The sequence below is a fragment of the Geotrypetes seraphini genome, chromosome 1, assembly GCF_902459505.1.
Source record: "Geotrypetes seraphini chromosome 1, aGeoSer1.1, whole genome shotgun sequence".
Classification (NCBI taxonomy): Eukaryota; Metazoa; Chordata; class Amphibia; order Gymnophiona; family Dermophiidae; genus Geotrypetes; species Geotrypetes seraphini.
Genome location: NC_047084.1, coordinates 196,817,254 through 196,844,335, shown reverse-complemented (window position 1 = coordinate 196,844,335; position 27,082 = coordinate 196,817,254). Strand labels below are relative to the sequence as shown.

The 27,082-nt window shown below is 46.7% G+C and overlaps 1 protein-coding gene across 1 annotated transcript in view; it reads left to right on the top strand.

Moving 5' to 3' along the window:
• LRP2BP (LRP2 binding protein) overlaps positions 1 to 27,082 on the top strand; it is a 67,829-nt gene that overhangs the window by 9,092 nt on the left and 31,655 nt on the right. Inside the window, exons 3-5 of the mRNA XM_033958825.1 lie at positions 17,728 to 17,862; positions 22,087 to 22,229; positions 23,282 to 23,387. Coding sequence (XP_033814716.1) covers positions 17,728 to 17,862; positions 22,087 to 22,229; positions 23,282 to 23,387 — 384 coding nt within the window. The remainder of the gene's footprint in view (positions 1 to 17,727; positions 17,863 to 22,086; positions 22,230 to 23,281; positions 23,388 to 27,082) is intronic.

The following is a 27,082-nucleotide window of genomic DNA, read 5'->3' as shown; positions in this document are numbered from 1 at the left end:
ACTTCAGAAGAAAGCAATGTGCTCTTATGTACCCTTACTCCTCTGGCTTCAGGAGCTAAGACACTGTTAAATTTTAAAAGTCCACTCGAGCTCATGCTTATAGTGGCAGCAGAAGAGGGGGGGTACAAGACTGATGGGGTAGGGCAAGATAGCCTTGCCCTCCATGGACATGGACTGCATCTCCATGGACCACCACTAAATCCAAATCAGCTTTTTCCACTACAGTCTCTAGATATGAAACTTTAATTTCCCATACTATGGGCATTACTGTTCATAGCTTTCTAGATGTTGCTCTTTTTTCCCTTTATACAATTATTTAGTGTTTTACTTATCGGAGGATTTTATCCATCCATCTCCATCAGTCCTAGTTTCCTTTTTGTTTCTGTCTTAATCTAAATAAGTGGGTTGTGTGGAGATAGAAGACTGATTTTTCCCAGTGACATCACCTGTACAAAGGCTGATGCCTTTTGGAATTCAAAGGAAACAGCAGAGGAGGCCAGGTCTTTAAACAAACCATACTTTAATGACAACCAATACAGTCTATACAAGAAATCATTTAAACAAACCTAGGACTTGTTATGGGCTGTGTTTCGGCAAGTGTGCCTGCATCAAGACTACAGGGTGTTAATATGCAGTTAATCAATGCCCACAAAGCAATGATAAATCACAAAATATACTTAACAAAAACCTCTCATTGGAATGTTCTCCTCCAGCCAGTACTAGATGACATGGCTACAGGTCCTTTGTCTAACCTTGACAAGTTTATTCTCTCTTAAGGCACTTGCAGTTGATGAAACGTATAATAATTTTATTAAAACTAACATGGCCTCAGGCAATAACCTGATACAGTGTTCCCCCAGTGGTTTGTGGTCGGTGGTTCGCGGTCCCGGTCATTCATGGTATTTTCTGACCGCGAACCGCCAACAAGGAGAGTGCAGCCGGAGTGCAGGAAATCACTCGTGGTACGCTCTGACCGCCTCTTCCTGCACTAAGTAGGGCCTTATCCAATCATGAGCTGCATGTCAAAGCAGCTCCTGATTGGATAAGGCCTGACTTAGTGCAGGAAGAGGCGGTCGGAGCATACCGCGAGTGATTTCCTGCACTCGCGGCGCTCCGACTGCTCTCCCGCTGCCCTCTTAAGGCTCCCCCATGAAAAACCATATTCGCGGATTTTCGAGATTCGCAGGTGTTCCTGGAATGGAACCCCCATGAATCTCGGGGGAGTACTGTATTTCCAAACAGAATATGCCTATACAAAAATTGACGTAATACTAGATATAGTCAGGAAACAATGCCTACGCTGGAAGTACCAGAAGTTGTTTTGGGTAACGAAGGATGAAGCCCACATCATTATATAAATTTTAAAAATGGACTATAAGAATTTAAAACAGATCTCATGTAATGCAGAAATAACCCCAGAGGAAAAATATGCGGGCTGTTCAAAAAGTATCAGACCTTAATTTTTCTTGTGTAAACAAATAAAGCTAAGGAGGCGTGGTTTGGTGCACATATGTAGGCGACCCTAATGCGCTTGCTTGAATTTTTTCCCACCTACAGAAACTATCAGTCGCCGGCAGAGCATTGTCCGATTTTCATTTTTGACAAAATGACAGAAAAAGTTAAACGACGTTACTGCATTAAATTTTGTGTAAAGCTTGGCAATTCCCAAGTGGAAACGATCCGCAAGATTCAACAGGCCTTCGGGGATGAAGCAATGGGCACCACACAGATAAAGGAGTGGTACAACTGTTTCAGAGATGGCCGCACATCAGTGGAGGGTGAAGCACATTCTGGTAGGCCCTCAACATCCAGAAATGAGATCGTCATTGACCAAGTGAGGACCCTGGTGATGCAGGTTCGTCAAAACACCAAGGGGTACTACCAAGAGGTTCTGCATCACCTTCGTAACACTGAGAGACATAAACTGCCGGACCTGTGGGCAGCAGGCAATCGGCAGCTCCATCACGATAACGCACCTGCCCATTCTTCACATTTGATAAGGAGTTTCCTGGCAAAACACAACAGGCTCCCTAATCTGCCGACATGGCTCCGTGTGACTTCTGGCTTTTCCCCAAGCTGAAAATGCCCCTGAAAGGGACCAGATTTCAGTCAAGAGAAGACATCATGCAGAATGTGATGGACCAGTTACGAGCAATCTCAAAAGAGGTGTTCCAGCGCTGCTTCTGACAATAGCAGAACCGTTGGAAGAAGTGTGTAGCAGCCCAAGGGGACTACTTTGAAGGAGATTAGTATAAGATTGTATCTGAATACGAGTATTTTTTATGAATAAAGGTCTGATACTTTTTGAACAGCCCTCGTATATGCTGATTGAATGCTTATACCTGAACGCATGCTTGGTCTGTAATAAGACCCTGATTTTAAAAGAACTTATAACCAACTATCAAGCAGGAATAATTGGCATAAAGGAGTCATGGATTCCAGATAAAAGTTCTTCAATTTTAGTTGATCTCTGCCCGTCAGGATATGGATTGATTCATTGTACTAGAAAATAAAAAAAGAGGCAAAGGACTTCTAATATATAGATCAGGGATGTCCAACCCGCAAACCACAGGCCACACGCGGCCCAGTGAGGTATTTTGTGCAGCCCCGCTCAAGAATGATGCGGTGTTTTCTTCTGCCGCCCCCAGGTGTTTACCGTCTTGCCGGCTCCCTCCTCCATCTTGCTGCAGCGCTCGCTCAAAGCCACGAACAGCGGCTCCTGTGGCTGACCCAGAAGCATTCCCTCTGATATTGTGACATCAGAGGGAACACTTCCAGATCAGCCGCGGGAGGCGCATGGGAGCTGCTGCCTGGCTTTGAGCAAAGACTGCAAGACGGAGGAGGGAGCAGGCAAGAAGGTAAACACTCGCGGCACAGAAGGGAGAAGGGCGTGTTGGGACTTGAGAGGGAGGTGCTGTCCGCAGCTTTCAGCAAAAAAAATTACTAGCAGTGAGGAGGGAGCCGGCCTGAAGGTAAACACCCGGGGCACAGAAGGGAGGGAGGGAGAAGGGCGTGTTGGGACTTGAGAGGGAGGTGCTGTCCGCAGCTTTCAGCAAAAATAATTACTAGCAGTGAGGAGGGAGCCGGCCTGAAGGTAAACACCCGGGGCACAGAAGGGAGGGAGGGAGAAGGGCGTATTAGGACTTGAGAGGGAGGCGCTGCCCTTGGCTTTCAGCAAAAAAAATGACTGTAGCAGTGAGGAGCGAGTCGCCTGAAGGTACACATCCGGGGCATAAAAGGGAGGGAGGGAGAAGAGCGTTTTGGGACTTGAGAGGGAAGGAGCACAAACTTAGGAAAAATGATGGATGGAAGGAAGGAGGGTGGGGGCATGAACTTAGGACACAGAATGAAGGGAAAGAGGGAGGGGGAGCATGAGCCATAAGATGGAAGAATGGAGAGAGGGAGGGAAAGAGATGCTGAGGTGAGAGAGATAATAGAAAGGGAGAATTGGGTGTCTGAGAGAGGGAAAGAGATGGTGCAATTGGTGAGATAAAGAAAGAGGAGAACTGTTGGGCAGAGAGAGGAGGGACAGAGAGAGAATTATTGGACATGGTGGTGGGAGAGGAGTGAGGTAGAGATGCATGGGTGCAGAGAGAAAGGGGAGAAGGAAGCCTGGATGTTTTGTTGTTTTTTTTGGGGGGGGGGAGGGTATTAAAAGAAGTGCCAGATTGGGTCTGGGAGGTGAGCTTATGGGGCCAGAAACAGAGGACAGAGAGAGAGATGGTGGGCAATAGTCTGAAGGGAGAGAAGTTGGACCTGGGGTGGTGTGGAAGAAGAGGGAAAAAGATACTTGAAAGAAGAACTGTTAGGAAGAGAAAGGAAGAAATGGTGGATCTGGGGAATGAAGGGAGGCAGGCAGGGGGAGAGATGGGATGTGGGGCAGTTGGGAAGAGAAAGGGAGAGAAGTTGGATCTAGGGATGGGAGGGAGGGAGAAATGTTAGGCCTGTGGATAGAAGGCAGAGAGATAAAACATCTCTCTTTTTTTTCTCCATTTTATTGTTCAGCATCAAGGTGGGAAAGAAGAAGAAAAACAGAAAAGAAAGGGAGCAAAATGTTGGACAATGGAGATAGGAGGAGAGATGGAACCATGAGAGTGCAGGAGGGAAGAGAGCTGGGATAAGATGATGCTAGGGGATGGAAAGAAAGGGACAGGGAATTATAGCCTGACCAGTGGAGAGAGGGACAGGGAGTTATAGCCTGACCAGTAGAGAGAGGGAGGTGGATTCTGAAAGTGGTAAGCCATGTGGATGAGGTCAAAAGGGAGATGACAAGATGAGTGAGAGAGCAGTGAATATAGTGGTAGAAATGTGGTAATGGGGAGTAGATAGAAGGGAATAGGAGGCTGGGAAAAGAGTGAGATGGGAAATGGGAGAGCTAGGGACTGAGAGAAGATGGAGAATTGAGAGGTAGCTGAACATTTAAAAAGAAGAAGGGTGGGAAAGAAGGTAAGATTTGAGTGGACAGAGGCAGAAAAGAAAAAGTTAAGAAAGCTGAAAGGGAAAAATCACTACGTTGGAGATAGGCATAAGAAGGAAATAGAATGACAGAAAAGGAGAAAAAAATGGACAGCAGACACAGTAAAGAGAAATAGTTGAAGATAGACAAAAAGCAGAACGAGAAACTGGGACCAAAATGATGGAAAAACAAAACATCCAGACAACAGGGTAGAAAAAAATTATTTTATTTTGAATTTATTAACTGGAATATGTTAGCTTTGGGATATGTGCATCACAATTATTTTTGTATTCAGTGGCATAGTCATATACTGTACAGCTGATTTTGGGGGAGGGACAGGAGCCCAAAATTAGTGGATGGGCACCAAAGTTTCTCCCCATCTGAGTGCAATTTATAAATACTTGAGCTAATGGGGATTCCCAAGCCCTGCCAACTGAAGACATCTTCCTCCAGTCTGGCAACTCAAAATCTCCAAGCTTTGCAGCTAATGGCAATATCTTCAAGCTGCCCCTACTTTCATGCATGCATGAAAGCCAAGGGGGGAGGGAAGGCAGCCGCTCTGCAATATTGCTGCCAGCTGCAGAACTTGGGAAGTTGGTGGGGGAGAAGGTGGCCGTCAGTTGGTTAGGCTTGGGGATTCCTACTAGCTACAGCAGGGGAGATATTCATTTTGAGGGAGCATAAGCTCAAAGTGGAAGGCCCAAAAAAGCAGTAATATTTACCCTGATTAAACGATCCCCCACATGCGCTGCTGACAGCTGATTCAACATCCCCGCTCTGAAGAGGCTCACCTTAGCTGTAATAGAAGTGAATGAGAAAACCAGGAGCGCACATCCCAGCTCATCAGAGTGGGGATGCGGAAGCCTGTGGCTGCTCCCACTGCCAGTGGTGCATGTGAAGGATCACTCAGGGTAAACATTACTGCTTTTATCCCAGGACAAGCAGGCAGGTATTCTCACTAGTGGGTGATGTCATCCGACAGAGCCCCGATACGGACATCTTGCAAGCATGTCTTGCTTGAAGAAACTCAGAAGTTTCGAGATGCCCGCACTGCGCATGCGCCAGTGCCTTCCCGCCCGATGTACCGGGCGTGTCTCCTCAGTTCTTTTCTTTCCGCGGAGCTGAGAAGTTTCTCTTCATTCTGCGCTGACTGAATTTCAGTATTTTTGCCTTTTTTTGTTTCTTTGAATTTATTTCAATTTTAATTTATATTTTCTAAAAAAAAAAAAAATAAAAAAGTTAAAATTATTTCTTCCGGCGGTTCGGCCGGGCCGGCCTCGTGGCTACGGCCTAGCGCCTTCGACCTTGCAGCGTCGATTTTCCGGCCTATGTCCCGGCCAATCACCGGTTTTAAAAAGTGCAGCAAGTGCCAGCGTGCGATTTCGTTGACAGACCCGCATCGACGCTGTCTTCAGTGTCTTGGTCCAGAACACGTTCCAAAATCGTGCCGGCCTTGTTCCACGCTCACTGCGCGCTCGTTTAAACGGCGCTGCTTGCTCTGGGAGTCGATGTTCAAGATGGAGACTGCCAAGGACCTGTCTGCTTCAACTTCTGCTGAGGTTTCGCCGGTCCGTTCGAAACCTGCATCGACGACTCCTGCATCGGGCATTGTGAAGCCGGCATTGTTCACACCGACTTCAGCATCAAGTTCGGCATCGGTGCCTGTCTCCGTCTCCTCGGTTCAGGTACCGCCTTCCACTGTCCCTCCAGTGGTCATCAAAGTGCCTAAAGCTAGCAAGCAGAAGCACTTGGCCACGAAGGAGCGCGAAGACCGTGCAGGAGGACCCCCTTTCGGTGTGGATCCCTCCATGTCGGCTTCGCTGCGATCCCTGCTGGAAGCTCAGTTTGTCGAGCTTATGCAGACTATGGGACCCCGGCTTATCGCCTCTATTCAGGGTGACCTCCCGGTCCCGGTTCCGGGGGGCGGACCGCCCCCTCCCCCTCCCCCTCGTCGTTCGATCTCCCTGCTCGACGAGGAGGATCGGCGGAGGGCGGCGGAATCCTCCAGGCGGGCTTCCCTTCCTGATATGCCGCCTTTGGAGCCCATCACGCCTCCACGACAACAGGGTACTAGGTCGGCCCCTGATAATCGGAGTCCTGGGCATACTGCATCGCAGGAGGAGTTCTTCTGCACTCCATACCAGACCTGGGTGGCGCTGCGTGAGTCCGCATCTTTGCCACCTCTGCGATCCACTGCATCTAGTCCTATCCATTCCTTCGAGGCTTCGAGGGATCGAGCGATGCATAGAAGATCTCGTTCCTCATCCCGTCACCGGGAGGGGCATCGATCTAGACACTCTTCTCGACACTCCTCACGTCATTCGGAGGTGTCTCCGCAAAAGAAGATTCAGCGTCTGGGATACTCCTCGTCGGATTTATCCCCGCCTGAGGGACCGGAGTATGAGGAACCATCTACCTCCTATTCTCCGTGCCGCTCCCAGCTCTCTCTGGACCCGGAGGCTTCCACTTCTTCTAGTCCGTCTCACCGGCCAGCGTTGGCGGACCAACTGTCCTTTTCCTCCTTCCTCCGACAAATGGCGGATGACTTGGATGTGACTTTGGACACTGGTTCTCGATATTCTAAAGAGTATCTGGACACCATGCATTTACCTCACCCTCCGGCGGAGACGCTCCGGCTTCCTCTACATAAACTGCTGGACCAGACTTTCATGCGTTGTTTTGAGACACCGTATTCCATCCCTGCAGTTCCCAGTAAGTTGGATGCTCGATACCGCATTGTTCACCACAAGGGGTTCGAGGGAGCTCAACTTTCTCATCAGTCCCTTCTGGTCGAGTCCTCCCTCAAGCGATCTCATCCCTCCCAAGTCTATGCTTCCGTGCCACCGGGCCGAGAAGGGAGAACGATGGATAAGTTTGGTAGACGTATCTACCAGAACTCGATGATGGCGACTCGAGTGCTCAATTACAATTTCTTCTTCTCTTCATATTTGGATTTCTTCTTGCCGGTGCTCCGCAAGTTCATCCCTTTCATCGATGCTCAGGCTCGATTCGAGTTTGAAGAGGTGGTGGCGACCCTATCCCAGTTACGCCTGCAGCTGATGCAATCCTCCTACGATGCGTTCGAGCTCTCGGCACGCGCGGCGGCCTGTTCGGTCGCCATGCGTCGCCTGGCATGGCTCCGTACAATTGATATGGATCCGAACCTCCAAGACAGACTTGCAAATGTGCCTTGTGCGGGGGCGGACCTGTTTGATGAGTCTATCGAGACTGTTACTAAGAAGCTTTCGGATCATGAGAAGTCCTTCCAGTCTATCCTGCGGCCTAAACCCAAGCCTCAACAGTCTCGCCCCTCTAGACCGCCTTTGATATACCAGCGGCGGTATCAGCCGAGGCAGGCTCCTCCTGCGAGACAACCTGCGAAGAGACAGCCTCCACAGAAGCCTCAGCAGAAGCCTCAGATGCCGGCTGCACCCAAGGCTACTCAGCCTTTTTGACTCTATCCCAGGGAGCATAACCAACCTCGTTCTGTCTCCCCCCGTTTTTCCCATTGGGGGTCGTCTCCATCATTTTTGTCATCGATGGGAGACCATCACCACGGACCTTTGGGTCCTTACCATCGTAAGAGAGGGATACTCTCTTCATTTCCAACGGGTCCCTCCGGACCACCCGCCAAGAGAGTATCCTTCCAACTTGACGCAGACCGCTCTTCTCCTTCAAGAGGCTCAGGCTCTGCTTCGGCTTCAGGCCGTCGAGCCGGTTCCTTTCGATCAGCAAAACCGAGGGTTTTACTCACGGTACTTCCTTGTCCCGAAGAAGACGGGCGATCTGCGTCCCATTTTGGACCTTCGAGTCCTCAACAAATTTTTGGTCAAGGAGCGGTTCCGTATGCTGACCCTCGCTTCTCTATACCCCCTCCTCGAGCAGAACGATTGGTTATGCTCTCTGGATCTCAAGGAGGCCTACACTCACATCCCTATTCATCCGGCCTCACGCAAGTTCCTCAGATTTCGGGTGGGACATCTGCATCTGCAGTATCGAGTGCTTCCATTCGGCCTTTCATCGTCTCCCAGAGTCTTCACGAAGTGTCTGGTGGTGGTGGCCGCAGCACTCCGGAACATGGGTCTTCAGATGTTTCCATACCTCGACGACTGGCTCATCAAGGCCCCGTCAGCTCCAGAGGTCATTTCGGCGACCTTGACTATCATTTGTTTCCTGCAAAGCTTGGGCTTCGAGATCAACTTTCCCAAGTCACATCTTCAGCCCACCCAGTCTCTCCCCTTTATCGGGGCTGTCCTGGATACCATTCAACTTCGAGCATTCCTTCCTCCTCAACGCATGGATGCTCTCCTTCTACTCTGCCAGTCGGTGTCTTCTCGCCAGTCCATCTCGGCGAGACACATGATGGTCCTCTTGGGCCACATGGCATCTACAGTTCATGTGACGCCTTTTGCCAGACTACATCTCAGAATCCCTCAATGGACCCTGGCATCTCAGTGGACTCAGGTGTCCGACCCATTATCTCGTCACATTGTAGTCACTCCTGCTCTACGGCAGTCTCTTCTCTGGTAGATGACCTCTTCGAATCTATCCAGAGGTTTGCTGTTTCACACTCCTCCCCACCAGAAAGTTCTCACGACCGATTCTTCGAACTATGCCTGGGGGGCTCATCTGGATGGTCTTCGCACTCAGGGGTTCTGGACCAGTGTGGAACGACTCCATCAAATCAATCTTCTGGAGCTCAGAGCCATCTTCAATGCTCTCCAAGCTTTTCAGCATCTGCTTCACGACATGGTGGTCCTTATTCGCACAGACAATCAGGTCGCCATGTATTATGTCAACAAACAAGGGGGCACGGGCTCGGCCCCTCTTTGCCAGGAAGCTCTTCGAGTCTGGGATTGGGCTGTTCGCCACAACACCTTCCTCAGGGCTATCTACATTCAGGGGAAGGACAACGTCTTGGCAGACAAATTGAGTCGTCTTCTCCAGCCTCACGAATGGACCCTCCATTCCGACCCCCTTCGTCAGATCTTTGCACAGTGGGGGAGGCCTCAGATAGACCTATTTGCGGCCCCCCACAACTTCAAACTGCCTCTGTTTTGCTCCAGGATCTACACTCCCCATCGCCTCGAGGCAGATGCCTTTCTGCTGGATTGGGGGAATCGCTTCCTGTATGCGTTCCCTCCATTTCCTCTCATCCAAAAGACTCTGGTCAAGTTGAGATCGGACCATGCCACCATGATTCTGATTGCTCCTCGGTGGCCCAGACAACCTTGGTACTCCCTTTTACTTCAACTCAGCAGCAGGGAGCCAGTACTTCTTCCAGTGTTTCCTTCACTACTTACTCAACATCAAGGTTCACTACTTCATCCCAACCTGCAGTCCCTCCACCTGACAGCTTGGTTCCTCTCAACGTAACTCCTCACCAGTTCTCCCAAGCAGTGAGGGAGGTCTTGGAGGCTTCCAGGAAGCCAGCTACCCGACAATGCTATTCTCAAAAATGGACTAGATTCTCTTCCTGGTGTATTTCCAATGCCACGGAGCCTCAGCGAGCTTCCCTATCCTCTGTTTTGGACTATCTTCTACACCTGTCTCAGTCTGGTCTCAAGTCTACCTCTATACGAGTCCACCTGAGTGCTATTGCGGCTTTCCACCAGCCTCTACATGGGAAACCTTTGTCTGCTCATCCTGTGGTTTCCAGATTTATGAAAGGACTTTTTCATGTCAACCCTCCTATCAAACCTCCTCCTGTGGTTTGGGATCTCAATGTTGTCCTGTCTCATCTCATGAAGCCTCCGTTTGAACCTCTCAACAAGGCTCCACTTAAGTTTCTCACCTGGAAGGTGGTTTTTCTGGTGGCCCTCACGTCTGCTCGCAGGGTCAGTGAGCTTCAGGCCTTGGTGGCGGACCCACCTTTCACAGTATTCCATCATGACAAGGTGGTCCTCCGCACTCACCCGAAATTCCTGCCTAAAGTGGTCTCTGAATTTCACCTCAACCAATCCATTGTGCTTCCAGTGTTCTTTCCAAAGCCTCATTCTCATCCTGGAGAATCAGCTCTTCACACTCTGGACTGTAAACGTGCTTTGGCTTTCTACTTGGATCGCACCAAACCACACAGAACTGCTCCTCAACTTTTCGTCTCCTTTGATCCAAACAAGTTGGGACGCCCTGTATCGAAGCGCACCATCTCCAACTTGATGGCGGCTTGTATCTCTTCCTGCTATGCCCAGGCTGGATTATCCCTTCCTTGTAAGGTCACAGCCCATAAGATCAGAGCGATGGCAGCCTCTGTAGCCTTCCTCAGATCGACACCGATTGAGGAGATTTGTAAGGCTGCCACTTTGTCCTCAGTTCATACATTCACCTCTCATTATTGTCTGGATACTTTCTCCAGACGGGATGGACAGTTTGGCCAAACAGTGTTACAAAATTTGTTCTCTTAAGTTGCCAACTCTCCCACCATCCCATTGGGGTTAGCTTGGAGGTCACCCACTAGTGAGAATACCTGCCTGCTTGTCCTGGGATAAAGCAATGTTACTTACCGTAACAGTTGTTATCCAGGGACAGCAGGCAGCTATTCTCACGTCCCACCCACCTCCCCTGGGTTGGCTTCTCAGGCTAGCTACCTGAACTGAGGAGACACGCCCGGTACATCGGGCGGGAAGGCACTGGCGCATGCGCGGTGCGGGCATCTCGAAACTTCTGAGTTTCTTCAAGCAAGACATGCTTGCAAGATGTCCGTATCGGGGCTCTGTCAGATGACATCACCCACTAGTGAGAATAGCTGCCTGCTGTCCCTGGATAACAACTGTTACGGTAAGTAACATTGCTTTTTGGGTTCCTCTCCTTAGTGTCCCTTTAATGAAGGTTTATTATTAGATACTATATTAGATTCTATATTAGTGATTGCAAATTTGGGACCTGCTCAACCTTTTTTTTCTCATTGGCTAGTGTTAGTGTTTATGCGGCCCCAGAAAAATATTTTTAGCCAATGCGACCCAGGGAAGCCAAAAGATTGGACACCCCTGATACAGATCACTCCTTTCCTTAAGGTTGTTAGCTAGCTGCAGTGATCAGGGATAGATAGAGAATAAACTATTTAATCTGATCTCTCATTGTTCCACGACTTGTATTAAGCTAATCATTCTTGGGGATTTAAATCTACATCTAGAAAGTCTTGAAGAGCCTAATGTCCATGCCTTGAAAAAGCTACTGAGCCAGTCAAATTTTGACAACTTTCCCATGTGGCTCAACTCATAAAGGCGGGCACTGCTTAGATTTCATCTCAGCTATATCCAAAGGATTAAACTTTCCCTCGAAAGAACATGTTCATTGTGAACCAGTCATCTAGTCTGATCACTATCTTTTCAATTTCTATCTAAAACTGCCCAAAATAAATCAATCAAAAACTACAGATGAAGAACCTGTGACAAGATGTAGTAAGATACCAGCAGAAGAATTCTGGAGTGGAATAATGGAACAGTTAGGACCGGTAAACGAAGATATAGATAAGGCCCTTATCTCCTGGCAGGCACTTTCAACATCAGTTCTAGACAAAATTGTCCCAATTAAACATTTAAAATCAAAACAGAAAAATAACCCATAGTTTATGGAATCATTATAAACCCTAAGATCAAAGATAAGAAGACTAGAAAGTGTCTGGAGGAAATACACTGCACAACAATTTTTTGGTTAAGTCTTGATTCCTGAAAAGTTTTTGGTGATTATGACAGGTACCAACTTGGTATGCTCAAATATGGTTTTGGTTTTACTGCATCACGTAAGAACTATGAGAAATAGACATTTTTATGTTTACTGACAATAAAATATATAGTCAAGTTTACGTTTCGCACAAGCGACTAAATGAAACAGAATTAAAAGTGTTTTGCTCCCGAGTTTCTTTTATATTCAGTGTCTGGTGCATCACGTTGTAGCATCCAACAATAGTCGGCAAGCATTGACGGATTCCAATTGCCCTGGTATCGTTTCTCCATCGTAGCTATGTCTTGATGAAACCTTTCACCGTGCTCGTCACTCACAGCACCGAGATTTGCGGGGAAGAAGTCCAAGTGTGAATGGAGGAAATGAATCTTGAGTGACATATTGCACTTCATTCTCTTGTATGCTTTGAGAAGTTTGTCTACCAGCTGAATGTAGTTTGGGGCTCTGTAATTGCCCAGAAAATTGTCAACAACGTCTTTCAAGGCTTTCCAGCCAATTTTTTCCGGCCCAACTAACAGATCTTCAAATCGCTTGTCACTCATAACATGTCTGATCTGGGGGCCAACAAAAATACCCTCTTTGATCTTGGCATCAGTTATTCTTGGGAACATCTGTCTTAAATAACGAAAACCTTCCCCTTCCTTGTTCATTGCTTTCACAAAATTCTTCATGAGTCCCAGTTTAATGTGAAGAGGAGGCAAAAATATCTTTGTCGGGTCAACAAGCGATTCATGTGCTACATTTTTCTGTCCTGGAACTAACTTTTTACGGAGTGGCCAGTTCTTTCTAGAATAGTGCGACTCTCTGTCTCGGCTGTCCCATTCGCAGATGAAACAGCAGTACTTTGTATAGCCAAGCTGCAGTCCTAGTAACAGAGCAACGACTTTGAGGTCTCCACAGATATTCCAGTTATACCTGGTATACTGGACATACTTTAGTAACATTTCCATATTCTCATATGTTTCTTTCATATGTGCTGCATAGCCAACAGGTACTGAAGGATAAACGTTGCCATTGTGCAACAGAACAGCTTTCAGGCTTAACATTGACGAATCAATGAAAAGACGCCACTCTTCCGGGTTGTGATCACAACCAAAGACCGAGAACAATCCTTCAATGTCACAACAGAAACAGAGACTGTCGACTTGTGCAAAAAATTTGGTTATATCATGATGCCGGTCTCGAAACACAGAAATTTTCGTACCTGGTGATAGCAAACACCATTCCTGCAGTCTCGAACCTAGCAGCTCAGCTTTTGCTTTTGACAGACCCAAATCTCTGACCAAATCGTTCAATTCGGACTGTGTTATCAGATGTGGATCGCCTGATGAGGATGGTTCAAAATCCGGGTCAATGTCACTGTTAGAACCCTGCACTGCAGTTTCTTCATCTGGTTCGTCTAAGGTCCAATCCTCTGGTGGTTTCGGAACTGGAAGACTGTCATCATGTGGCATGGGTCTCATTGCTGAAGGCAGATTAGGATATTCAATTGACTTCTTGTTTTTGGCAGAGAAACCAGACACATTAGTCAAACAGAAATAACAGTCCGTCACATGGTCTTTCTGTTCTCGCCATATCATCGGAACAGCAAATGGCATCGTCTTTCGAGTACCTCTGAGCCAGGCTCTCAGACTAACAGCACATGTCGCACAGCAAATGTGAGGCGCCCATTGCTTGTCTTGATCACCTATTTTGCAGCCAAAATACAGATGATAGGCTTTCTTTACAAGGGCAGTCATCGAACGTCTCTGAGGCGTAAGTGTATATTCCCCACAGATATAGCAGAATGTGTCGCGGCTGTTACGACACCGACGAGACATATTGCCCGACACCAAAACGTCTATAGCATCAAGCTTACTTACTGTTATATTGCTACAGCTACTATACTACTATACTTTACTATACTGATACTATATACACACACGGACTATCTATATTAACCAAATGAGCAGGATCGGTGTATGGAAGCCACCATTATAGCATGGTGAGACAGCGCAAGCTCGTTCAGACCTGCCCAGACATGCCCAGGATGTCATCTTCCATAAAACAGCTTCCAACCTGGCTAGATTTTATGCATGGACATACCCAGGCGGCACAAACCGTTGTTGATAAGACACTTATGGGAGAAAAAATTGTTTGCATCCAAATATAAGAAAAAATCACGACAAAATTGAAGATTTCTCTGAAATGGTACGTGATGGGTAATTTTTGATGTAATATTCATGATCAGCACCCAAAATTCTATAAGAAACACCCAGCAGTGTTCAGGAAGCAAAAACTTTGTTGTGCAGTGATATCAAACATATGAACACTGTATTAGTTGGAAAAGAGAAATAAAACAATATAAGTTGACTGTAACTGGAACAAAGAAAATGTATTACAATAGCCAGATCAACCAATCATGCAACTCTATTAAGAGGCAAATTCTATAAATGGTGCTCTGATTGTAGGTGTCCTACCGCTGTTTAACCAGCCAATCAGGATGCACCTTTTCTCGCATTTTCTAAAAATAAAACCCTGCAAGACAGCCTACACTGTAGACATCTGTCGCGGTTGAGAGATACACATTGGGACACTTAAATTCACCCAAGGCTGGGTCTGGTTTCACCCAGAAGTTGCCTTGGGTGAGCTTAAGTGATTCTAGGCATCTCCCTAGAGCCATGATAGATGCCTGAAATGTAGGCCAGCATAATGCTGGTCTAAATTTCAAATAGACACAGCTGCTGAGCTGATCACGGCAAATAAATCTCCCTGCTGCATCAGCAGAGCGACAATGGCAGGGAACCCTCACTCCATGAAGTCCCCCGGCAGGAGAGATACCCATTCCCTCCTGCTGCCGAACCCCCAAATCCTCCTGAAGCATCCAGGCAGGAGGGATGTCCATTTCTTTCTGCCCACAAATCCCTGCCCCTGTTGAAGTAGCCAGGCAGGAGGGATGCTCACTTCCTTCTGCCCCCAAACCCATCAGGAAGCATCCGGGCAGGAGGGGTGCCCACTCCCTCCTGCCCCTGAACCCCCGCCCCCCATTGAAGACTGGCAGGAGGGATGCCCACTCCCTCCTGCCACCCCCCACCCCGAACCCCCCAATACCCTATAAAAAAGACCCCCCCCCCCAAACGCCCCTCCAAGGCTGCAAGTTCCCCACTACCACCCCCCATACCTTGTATTTGAAAGTCCAACCAGGAGGCTCACACCCTCTGGCCATCAGGCTCGCCACTCCAAAATGGTGGGCCTTCCCCTTCCCAGTGCATTTTGGGATGCACCGGGGAGGGACCGAAGGCTCTGATTGGCTCAGGTGCCTAAGGCCCCTCCCATAGAGAATTGGGGTAGTTAGACCGGGTTAGATGTCTGTCCCTTAGGACAAATGTGATTCTGGATAGGATGCTAGTGTGCGGTTCTCAGCTGCTGAGACTGGCATCCTATATAGAATCTGCCCCTAAATGCCTATTTAAGATATTCAATTCACTAACCTCTACAAGAGATATAACTACTGATCCAGCTTTACAACAACCTGATGAATATAGATTGGCATGTTATTTCGAGGAAAATATTAGATCAGTAAGAGAGTCATTTACACATATCATGGAAGACAGTATTGAAGAGCACACTAGAAAAGATAATAGGAATGAAGGGATACCAGCTGATAGATGCTGGAAAGGATTCACAACTGTTAGTTCTGAAGTAGTCTCAGATCTGCTGAGGAAACTCAATAAAATCTTGCTGCTTGGATGTCTTTCCAGCCAAAATGCTATAACTTTTTCCTTCCGGGTTTTTGTTATGGCTGACAGATTTTTATTAAATCTATGCTTAGACAAGGGTATATATATATCCACAAACAATATCAGTTATTGCATTGACCCCTGTACCTAAGGCCGTAGGAGCAGATTTAACTAAAGTTGCTGCAGTACCATGGCCTGCTAAATTGTTAGAATTATGTATTAATATACAACTAACAGATTATTTAAATCTGGCAGAAGGATTTCATAGTTCACAATATGGTTTTTGGGCTATGCACAGTACAAAGACCTTGCTGCTGGAATTAACATCAAAAGTGAAATCCTAAGTAAAGGTAAACAGAATGTTCTGCTTCAATTTGATATCTCAACCGCAATTGATGCGGTCAACCATTTTCTACTGCTTCTAAAGCTGAGTACTAAAATGGTTTACAGAATGGTACTAAAATGGTTTATAGAATTCTTAGGGAAAAGAACATATGAAGTAAGAAAGGGCCACAAGAAATCTCAATACTGGAATGCTTTCTGTGATGTACCACAAGGCTCACCACTATCTCCTTCCTTGTTTAACATATACGTACTTAAGAGCCTTAGATAAGAGATTTGCCATTCTCCAAGTTCATATATTTTCATATGCAGACAATATTTTCCTCCTTTGTCTAGCAAAAGAATATTTTGATGATACATTACAGTACTTGGTGAGGATTATTGTACATGGATGCAGAAGAACATCCTCAGAATTAATAAACTGAAGACCAAGGTACTTTGGTTTGGAGATTACAATTCATTATCACATACAGACTTGGTGTTGATTAAAGGAGAAAACTTAAGACTGTGATCAAAGATTTTCTGAAGGCCTGATAAGAAGTGGAAGTTGGTATATAATTACTAATATGTTTATCCCACATTGCTACCTGATACGATAAGATTTTACTAAGAAATCGTTTATAGACACATCCTTTTACAGATGGAAAATCAAAGAACCGAAGTTCACGCAAATGCTTTCTATTGGCAACCAATTTAAAAAAGAACTCAGTTTAAGATAACTTGCATGGTCCATAAGGCCATATATGGAGAGAACTCTCAGGGACTAATATCTGATATCAAGGTTACAGGTTCATTCTATAACTCCAGAACAACATAGTGTTTTAAGTTGACCTTTTTTGTTCCCCATCAAGTCCACCAGAAAAAGCTATTCAAGACTACCTTTGAATTTCAGGATCCCAAACCCTAGAGTACCCTACCATTGCATCTGCATCAGATCTCTTCCTACTACCATTGCAGGAAAAGCTTAAAGACATCTCTGTTTGTAATTGGACTGCCAGTTACAGGCTAGTAAGTCCATAGTATTGGGAGGATCGTTTGAGAGTGTGGAGAGTATGGTGGCTAACATTGGTGGAATGGAATTCCTCATGGTAGAGTCATGGCTGAGGTATTCCTTGTCAGAGGGGTTTCCTCATCAGGGGTTTGTGATTGGAGAGGGGGGTTAAAATGTGAGTAGAGTATGGGGAGGTGGGAGGAGACAGGACATCAGCTTCATTATGGTGCAGTCTAGGAGCTTCAGGCTGCAGCTTGGGGCCCAGTATTCCTGGGTTGATAGACTAAAGCTGCTTGTGAAGTAGCTAGCAAGCAGCTTTAGTCCTTTATAATGGGAGTTAGCAACCTGTGGTTCAAAGATAGCACAGGTTAGTGACTCCAATGGTAAATCAAGGTATAGTAAGAGCTCTTTTACTGTGCCTTAATAACTTCCCCCATTAATGATGTTTTAGTGACTATGTTGTTAAATATTTGTATGTTCATCCTTCTGAAGATAAACCTGTAGTTACTAATTTCTGTACAGCTTTGGATACTTAGATCAGTTTATATCTTGTGCAGGGCTGGTATGAAGAGGCACTGGTACACTTTTACAACATCAAGGATGAGGATCTTCGTGCTTTATATCAGTTAGGAGTCATATATTATGATGGATTGGGAATTGAAGAAAATAAGGTAAACATTCTAATCTTTCCACTGAAGGCAATTTATTGCCTGGCACGATACAGACTAAAATGTTCAATGGGTACATTTAAATATTCTTCTGATCTGTTGAATATCTGCATTGTGTAACGAGTAAAATAATAATGATTCATTTGTTCTAGTTCTCTACATCACAGTTTCTATCATATTATGTTCATTATATCTTCTCCACTTTCTCTAGTGTTGTGCTACAGGTAATTCAATCTCTTTTGCATCCCTTTGCAGAGAGTTGGTTCACATTCATACTTCGCATCTCAACATTAGCTGCTTAGAGGCAATAGAACAGTGTTTCTCAACTTCTTTAAACCAAGTACCCAAGTCTAATAAATATAAACTGAGTACCCCCGCCCAAGCTCCGTCCCAGACCCCACCCCCATAATAATAGTACTAATTATAATGCAATTTCTTCCATCCATTTTTCATATGCACACAATAAAATTTTAATACATAATGGCAACCACAAAATTTAAAAAAACACAAAAGCACACTGTACGCAGAGAAAATGTTCATTAGCATTTATATTTGTTTGTTTTTTCAAAGAGATCAAGTCAGATGACTTTAAAATATGCTGTGTCACCTCAGTACCAACTATAGAAAAATAGACAAATATAGTGCAAAATATAGACAGCAGATATAAATTCTCAAAACTGACACATTTTGATCACTAAATTGAAAATAACATCATTTTTTCCTTTCTTTGCTGTCTGGTGATTTCATGAGTCTCTGATTGCACTTCCTTCTGACTGTGCATCCAATATTTCTTTCTTTCTGCCTCCTACATGCTTCCTCTCCTCCAGACCTCATTCCATTCTCCAACCAACATCTCTCTTTATCCCTCCATGAGTCCAACTTTTCTTCCTCTCTCCTCCGCCCCCATTGGCAACATGTCTCCCTCTCTCTCATTCCCTCCCCTGCTGCAAAGGGAGTGGGGAAAGAGAGAGAGAGAGATCCTGGGTACATCTCTCCCACTCCCTCTACTGCCACATCCAACATTTCTCCCTCTCTCATCCCCTGGATCATGTGCAGCATTTTTCACCACTGCCCAACAGTCCCATGCCCATTTCGCTTTCTAACACCCCTCTCTAGCACAATGTCAAATCTCTCCCTCCATCATTATGTCCAATATTCCTCCCCCTTGCAATCCCCTTCAATCTGTACCTCTGTTCCCTCTCCAGCACCATAGCCAACATTTCTCTCTCTCATCTTCCCCTCCCCCATGCATTTCCCTCTCCTCTCTCTATGACCAATTTTCCTTTCTTTCTTTCCCCATGTGCCACCATCTTTCCCTCTCACTCAGTCACTCATACCCCAAAATTCTCCCTTTTTAGTCCCTCCTTCCTATGTCCCAAGTTAGTGCCCCCTTCTTCCCTCTCTTCTATGTCCCATGTTCATGCCCCCCCTTCTATCTGTGTTGAGTTCATGCCTCCCTGAATGTAAGTAGCTGCCCATCCATAGAAGCCGCCACTGCTTCTGGGGATCCCGCCTTCCTGCCTGCCTGCCCCCTGCCACAGCCGGGGATCCCTCCCTCCCTCCCCCCCAAACCGACCCAGTTCTTGTTCGAGCCGCACTCACTCATTTTGTCTGCAGTGGGGACGGTGCAAGCAGCAATTCATACACTGCACGTGGCTGACCCACAAGCCTTCCCTCCAATGTCAAGTCTGACATCAGAGTTGACAGAGAGAAGTTTTCTGGGTCAGATACTTACGTGCAGTGTGTGAATTGCTGCATGCACTGTCCATGCAAGGAGTGCTGCTGAAGACTAAAGGAGCAAGTGTGGCTCGAAGACGGTGGTAACTGTGTCAGCTTCAGAGGGCAGGGCACGGAGACGGGCAGGCGGGCAGAGATCGTTGGAAGTGGCGCACCGGGAAGGGGCCTAAGGCTCTGATTGACCCAGACACCCCATAGGAGGGGCCTTAGGTGTCCGGACCAATCAGAGCCGTAGGCTCCTTCCCGGTGCATCCAAGAAGGGGCCTGAGGCTCTGATTGTCCCAGGTTGTATAAGGCCCCTTCTATGGCTGATGGCTGGAAAGGTGGAGAGGAGGGAGACACACTAACCACTGGCTAAAGCATTAACCCCCCCTTTACAAAACCATAGTGTGGTTTTAGTGCCAGCTGCAGCAGTAATAGCTTCGATGCTCATAGGAATTCTATGAGCATCAGAGCTAATACTGCTGCGGGTGGTGCTAAAAAATGCACTATGATTTTGTAAAAAAAGGGGGGGGGTCAATGATCAAGCTTCTAGAAAGAGCACATCCAAGCAGGAAGCTCGTGGAGGAGGCTACCAAGTGTGTCTCCATTATCCCGATGTCCACAGCAAACACTTATTACAGGTAAGCAACTTCACTTAATGGACATCATAGAGCAGGGGTGCCCAAAAGGTCGAACGCGATCGACCAGTAGATTGCGGAGCCCATCCCGGGCTCCATGAACGACTTGCGTTGCCTTCGCGTTCTATCTGCATCCCAACGCTGTAAACAGGATGCAGAAGCTACGTGCCGACCAGCCTTTCTCTCCCCAACGTCAATTCTGACGTAGGAGAGGAAGGCTGGTCATCCTGGCGCTTCTGTGTCGGGAAGCAGGGAGAGCTTGGGGTGGCGGTGGCTTGGGAGCCTGTTCCCCGATGGCAGCAGCAGTGTCTTTGGGGGGAGCAGAGAGACAGAAAGAAAGGGGGGGATAGGGAGACAAAAAAAAGAAATAAAGGGGGAACAGGGAGAGAGAAAAAAGAAGGGGGCAGGGAGAAAGAAAGGGGAGGGGGCAGGGAGAGAGGAAGAAAAAGTTGGGGGAGGGAATGAGGTCTGGAGGAGAGGAAGCATATAGTAGGCTGAAAGAAGGGAAGAAACATTGGATGAACAGTCAGAAGAAGAAATGCAACCAGAGACTCATGAAATCACCAGACATCAAAGATAGGAAAAATTATTTTACAGTGGAACCTTGGTTTACGAGCATAATTCGTTCCAGAAGTATGCTCGTAAACCAAATTGCTCGTATATCAAAGTGAGTTTCCCCATAGGAAGTAAGGGAAACTCGCTTTGATTCGTTCCACCTCCTCCTCCCCCCCCTCCCGAGGCTACCGGCGCAGCTCCATTCCCCCCCTTGAGGCCACTGACGCTGCTCCATACCCCTCCCCCCGCGATCCGGCATCCCCCCTGCAAACCGGCATCCTCCCCCCCGCTCGCGTCACCCTCCCCCATGATCCTACATCCTCCCCCAGAGCACTGAAACGACATCCCTTACCCCGATTGGGCACCGGCACCAGCACCAACACACAAGACATGCTGGTGCCCGAAGATCTTCCCTCTTCTGGGCTGGACTGGGCAGTGCATCGGAGATCCTCCCTCTTGGCTGTGCTGGGCTGGACTGGGCCTTGAGCATTTGCGCATGTTCAAGGCCTTCTGTTCTCGCTCTCTCCGAGATTCTGAATGCCCAATCGGGGTAAGGGATGTCGTTTCGGTGCTCGGGGAGGATGTAGGTTTGCGGGAGGGAGACGATGCGAGCGGGGTGGGGGATGCCGGATTGCTGGCGGGGGATGCCGGATCGCGGGGAGTGGTGCTCGTAAATCGAGTCAAACTCGGTTTCCGAGGCACCAGTTTTGCAAATGTTTTGCTCGTTTTGCAAAACACTCACAAACCGGTGCACTCGTAAACCAAGGTTTGAATGTATTTTCAATTTAGTGATCAAAATGTGTCCGTTTTGAGAATTTATATCTGCTGTCTATATTTTGCACTATTGCCCTCTATTACTAAACCGCAATAGCGGTTTTTAGCGCAGGAAGCCCACGAGTGTCGAGAGCAGCACGGGGCATTTAGAGCAGCTCCCTGCGCTAAAAACTGCTATCGCAGCTTAGTAAAAAGGGAGGGAGGTATATTTGTCTATTTTTGTATAGTTACTGAGATGACCTCTTTGAAAAACACCTGGAATATAAATGATAATTAAAATTTTCTCTGCGTACAATGTGCTTTGTGGGTTTTTAAAATTTTTTTTATTGTTGGTAGATCATTTTGACTTGGTTATTTTAAAGTAGCTCGCAAGCCCAAAAAGTGTGGGCACCCCTCTCGTAGAGCATGTGCAAATGCTGTTAACATGTGATAATAGTAAATAGATCTCATTATATAAAAAGGGACCTGCAGTAAATAACACACTGTGATAGTGTAGTTTAGTAAATGTAACAATTATAAATTGTTTATTTTTTTTGTAAAGGAAAAAGGTTTGGAATGTATGCTGAAAATTGTCTGCAGTGAAAGCCCCAAAGCCAGACATTTAAAATCTGCTGCAGCATTTAATGTGGGTAGAGCCTACTTTGAAGGATTTGGTGTTGTACACTCTGATGAAGAGGCTGAAAGGTAATTCTGTCTCCTTACTGCTCTTAGGAGCTGATGCAGAAAGCCACACAGTAGAGCTGTGCACGGATGGCTCAGCATACGGCTTGAAAAATATACCATTGCTATGCCATATGCAAGGAGCATGCAGATTACTGTCATGTTAGAAATATGGTAATAATCTGCAGCTGATTGGCTCAGGCGCTTGTCAGGAAGGGAGAAAATTTTTTTTAAGTTGCTAGGTCTGCATTTGCCCTGTTCCCTAACATCTCCTCCCACCAACAAATTTGTCAATCCTTGGTGATCTAACACCCTTCCTCACCACCCAACTTGACCCAGTCTGCCTCTCCAACAAGGTAGCCAATCCAGCAACTGCTCCCTCCAATGTGATCCTCCCTCTGATTTAAGAAAAAATTTTCTGGTTGATAGAGCTGCTCCTGTCCCCACTCCTGATATCCCTGGTAGTCCAATTTACCCTCTCTTCTCCCCACACATCTCAAATAGACAGCCAGGTGTGATGTCCACTTATTCTTGACTGGGACACCACCATGATTCAAAATGGTGGCAACTGACTCCACAGCACTAGGAGTTAATCTACAAAATAAGGCATCCTGCAGCCAGTGATATGCATATATACTGCTCATTAACTGCACACTTCTGCCTGCGGTAACTTTCTTCATCAGCCTCTAAGGGGCCAAGTTACTAAGCTGCATTAGGTGCTAACACGTATCTAATGCAGCTTAAAATGGCATACTACAGGACACATGTATTAAATGCCAAATGTGTGCATGCTAACTGTGTGCTAAAAAATATTTCTTTTCTTTTTTTTAAGGGTACATGTTGGGGGGAGAGATTGAACATTCCTATGTTAATCAGTTAGTGCAGCTACATCATCACACATTGGTTAACGCATGAGTTGTTAACTGCCTACAAAATAGGTAGAAGTAGGTACTCATGTACTGAATGTTTTTTTCAAGGCCATGTGCTAAGACCACTTTTTACTGCAGCTTAGTAAAAATGCCCCTTGGTTTGCTAGACTATGGCTGTTGTGTTGCTGATTATTTTTTTCTTCCTAGGTGGTGGCTGCTTGCTGCAGATAATGGAAATCCAAACGCCAGTGTGAAGGCCCAGAGTGCCCTGGGAATGCTTTATAGTTCAACTGCTCACAAAGATCTGAAAAAGGTCATATTCTATTTGGTACTTTAAAGTGAAAATGTACTATTTACAGTATCCCCCCCTAAGTATGTACAGTATGCTGTTTGTGCTCAAATAGTAGTTAAGTACCAAAATGAGGGTGAACCAGCGGTTAGGTGCTTTTCTATAACTGAGCACCTAAGGGGCTCTTTACTGAAGCATGTTAAGCCTTTAATCCTCAGTTAGCACACAAGAACAGGATACGGCAGAAATGTTTTAAACATGTTTCTAGACTGTTGCCTGTTTGCATGCACTAACCAGCACATAATCCATTAAAAAGATATTGTTCAGAGGGAAAGTGAGCCATGGATAGAGAATGGGCATTTATACATTATCCGGCCAGCAAGTTCTGATAAGCGCATGCTAACTGGACAATGCAGAGTTAATTTGGGAGCAACTAGTGCCTCCTAAATAGGTGGTGATCAGTGCTTCCTTGTTAACTCTATGTGAGTGCTGTACACAAATGACAACATTCGCGCATAACCTGCAATAAAATATTTTTTAAAAACACCCTCCCTGTGGTGTGTTAAATTTGGGCTTAGCGCACAGTAAAATCATGCTAAGTCCACATTTTACAGCATTTTAGAAAAAGTGTTCTAGTGCTTTCTGCAAAGGGGGTGTTTACATGGGAGAGGCATGAGCAGGTCATATGTGCTTTTGATCAGTGGTTCCAACCCTGCCCTGGAGGACCCCCAGGTCAGTCAGGTTTTCAGGATAGCCCAAATGAATATGCATGAGTGAGATCTGCATTTAATGGAGGTGCTAGGCATGCAAATCTGCTCCATGCATATTCATTAAGGCTATCCTGAAAACCCAACTGGCCTGGGGGTCCTCCAGGACAGGGTTGGGAACCACTGCTCTTGACTATTTAAGTGCACTTTATTAAATGTTGCTAGTCGGGTGACTAAATGCTTTCATATTTACACTTTCATAGAGCAAACCTAAATGGTGGTACCTAATTGTAGCCTAGTTGATGACTGCTAGTATTCTATTATGCATTAGGTGCACAAATTTGCTGTTATAGAATATTAATTTAGCGCCTAGATTTTGGGCACCTAACTTATAGCACCCTTTATAAGTTACTGTCTGTATATATGACTGTCTCTTTACCATGCATTCATGTGCTGCTATTCTTATGCTCTTAGACAATTGCGATATATAATATAATAAAATAAAAAAAAAGTTAAAAAAAAAAAGTATTTTATAATATGAAAAGGAAGCAAACAAAAACAACCCCAAGAGATGGCAGCCAAACTTCTGAATTCCTCTTAAATCTGCCTTCGATAACTTAACACCAGTTCAGACCCATTCCCTTTCAAATGCTCAAACTTTTAAAGCCCCATGGTACACACATCAGAACTCTCTCTCTCTACCAAAAAACAACTTAAGACATACACAACGCGAATGGCACCATTCCTTGAACCTTGTATCTGAGGAAGCCTTCAATAATACAACAACATTCTACAAATCTGCCATTTAAAAAGCCAAAAAAACAAAATGATATTCTAAACAAATCACTAATGCTCCCATATCTGCAGCCTTATATTACACTAGTATTTTAGCCCGTTACATTAACGGGTGCTAGAATATATGTCTGTCTGTCTTTATTTCTGTCTCTCTCTCCCTCCCACTGTCTTTCTTTCTGTCTGTCTCTCTCCCTGGCCCCCTTTGTCTGTCTGTCTTTCTGTGTCTCTCCCTGCCCCTGTGTCTTTCTTTTCGTTCTGTCTCCCTTCCTCCCACTGTCTGTCTTTCTTTCTATCTATCTGTCTCTCCACAGCAGCAGCATTCCCTCCCTCTCCATTTCCCTCCCCCAACACCACTTCCCTGTGCAGCAGCAGCGTTTCCCCTACCCCCTTTTCCCTTTCCGCGGTCTGGCCGGCTCCCTTAGTCCCTTACCGCCCCCCCTTCCCTTCCCGCGGTCCCGACAAACCTGCCGATTCCAGCAACGTCTGCAGCACTCTACACACGCTGCTTCAGGGCCTTCTACCGCCCTGATTTACACTGGCACGTCCCTGATGACATCATCAGAGACTCAGCAGAGAAAATCAGGGCAGTAGAAGGCCCCGAAGCAGGTTCCGGAACTTGGAGGCTGGATGGTGGCTGGCTGACAGTTGAGCTCCCTCCTTTTAAACAACACTTCTTCATCTATTTAATTATTTAATTATTAAAAACACCAGCAGGAGTTCCTGGAGAGAGTTGAGCGTGGGAGCCCTTACTCCGCCCCTCTCCCAGACCAGCGGGGGACCCGAATTTAAAAATCTAAAGCGCCAACGGCGCACAGCCTTCACCGGACCCCCTCCAGCAGGAGTTCCTGGGGAGAGTTGAGCGTGGGAGCCTTTGCTCCGCCCTCTCCCAGACCAGCGGGGGACCCAAATTTTTAAAAATCTAAAGCGCCAACGGCACACAGCCTTTACCGGACCCCCTCCAGCCACCAGCAGGAGTTCCTGGGGAGAGTTGAGCGTGGGAGCCCTTGCTCTGCCCCTCTCCCAGACCAGCGGGGGCCCCGAATTTAAAAATCTAAAGCGCCAACGGTGCACAGCCTTTACCGGACCCCCTTCAACCACCAGCAGGAGTTCCTGGGGAGAGTTGAGCGTGGGAGCCCTTGCTCCGCCCCTCTCCCAGACCAGCAGGGGACCCGAATTTAAAAATCTAAAGCACCAACGGCGCACTGCCTTTACCGGACCCCCTCCAGCCACCAGCAGGAGTTCCTGGGGAGAGTTGCTCCGCCCCGAAGCCTAGAGACTCTCATCGCTCTCCTCAGAAGCAGCTCCCTGCCTTCGGGGCTGCTCCTCTCTTCAGCCCAGTGACTTCGGGTAGCGTGGGAGTCCTGCTCCGCCCCCGAATTCCCCTGCTGGACCAAGTTTTCTTCAAGAGCAGCACCTCTGGGCGTGGCCTGATCGCCACGGAGACCACACGAATGGTGTAACAGCTCCTCTTACACACACCTAAATTCAAATAAAACTGTGCTTTTATACTTTATTATTTTTACATAGTCGGATATATTTTGCTGCCAGAATCCTCAAATCCTTAAAGCGTCGGCGAAATCGGTAAAAAAAAAAAAAAAAAAAAGAGACCTGAATTCTCCAGCGCTGCTCAGCAGTAAGAGGCCTGGGGTCACGAGCGTCCCTGAGCTCTTTAGCCTGCCTAACGAATAAAATTATTCGAACTGTTTCTGCCTCATCTGTGGGCCTTTCTCGACGGTTGTGTATGTGTGGAGCCGTTTAAAAGTGCGCATCAGATAGGAATGCCGGTAAGATCGGCGAAAACGCCTAAACATAAATCAGCCCGCTCCGCGCTCAAAATGGCGGCGGCGCCGACTCCCGCTCTAACCTCTGCGCACTGGGGTGAATGGGCCCAAGAAATTTCAAAAATGGTCACCGCGGCCCTGGAAGATAAACTTCTTAAATTACAGTCGGCTGTAGACTGTATTAATGATCGTTTTGAAGCACATGCTGGCCGTATTGCAGCAGTTGAGCAGAGGGTGTCTGAAGATGAAGATGCAGCACTGTAGGATCGCGAGAATGTGATTGCTTTGCAGACTCAAGTGGCAGCATTGACAACACGATTGGATGATCAGGAGAACCGTCAACGCCGCAATAATCTACGAGTTGTGGGGCTACCTGAACTCCGAGCTGACCAAGATCTCTACCACTTTTTTCAGATTTGGCTCCCAAAGCAGCTTG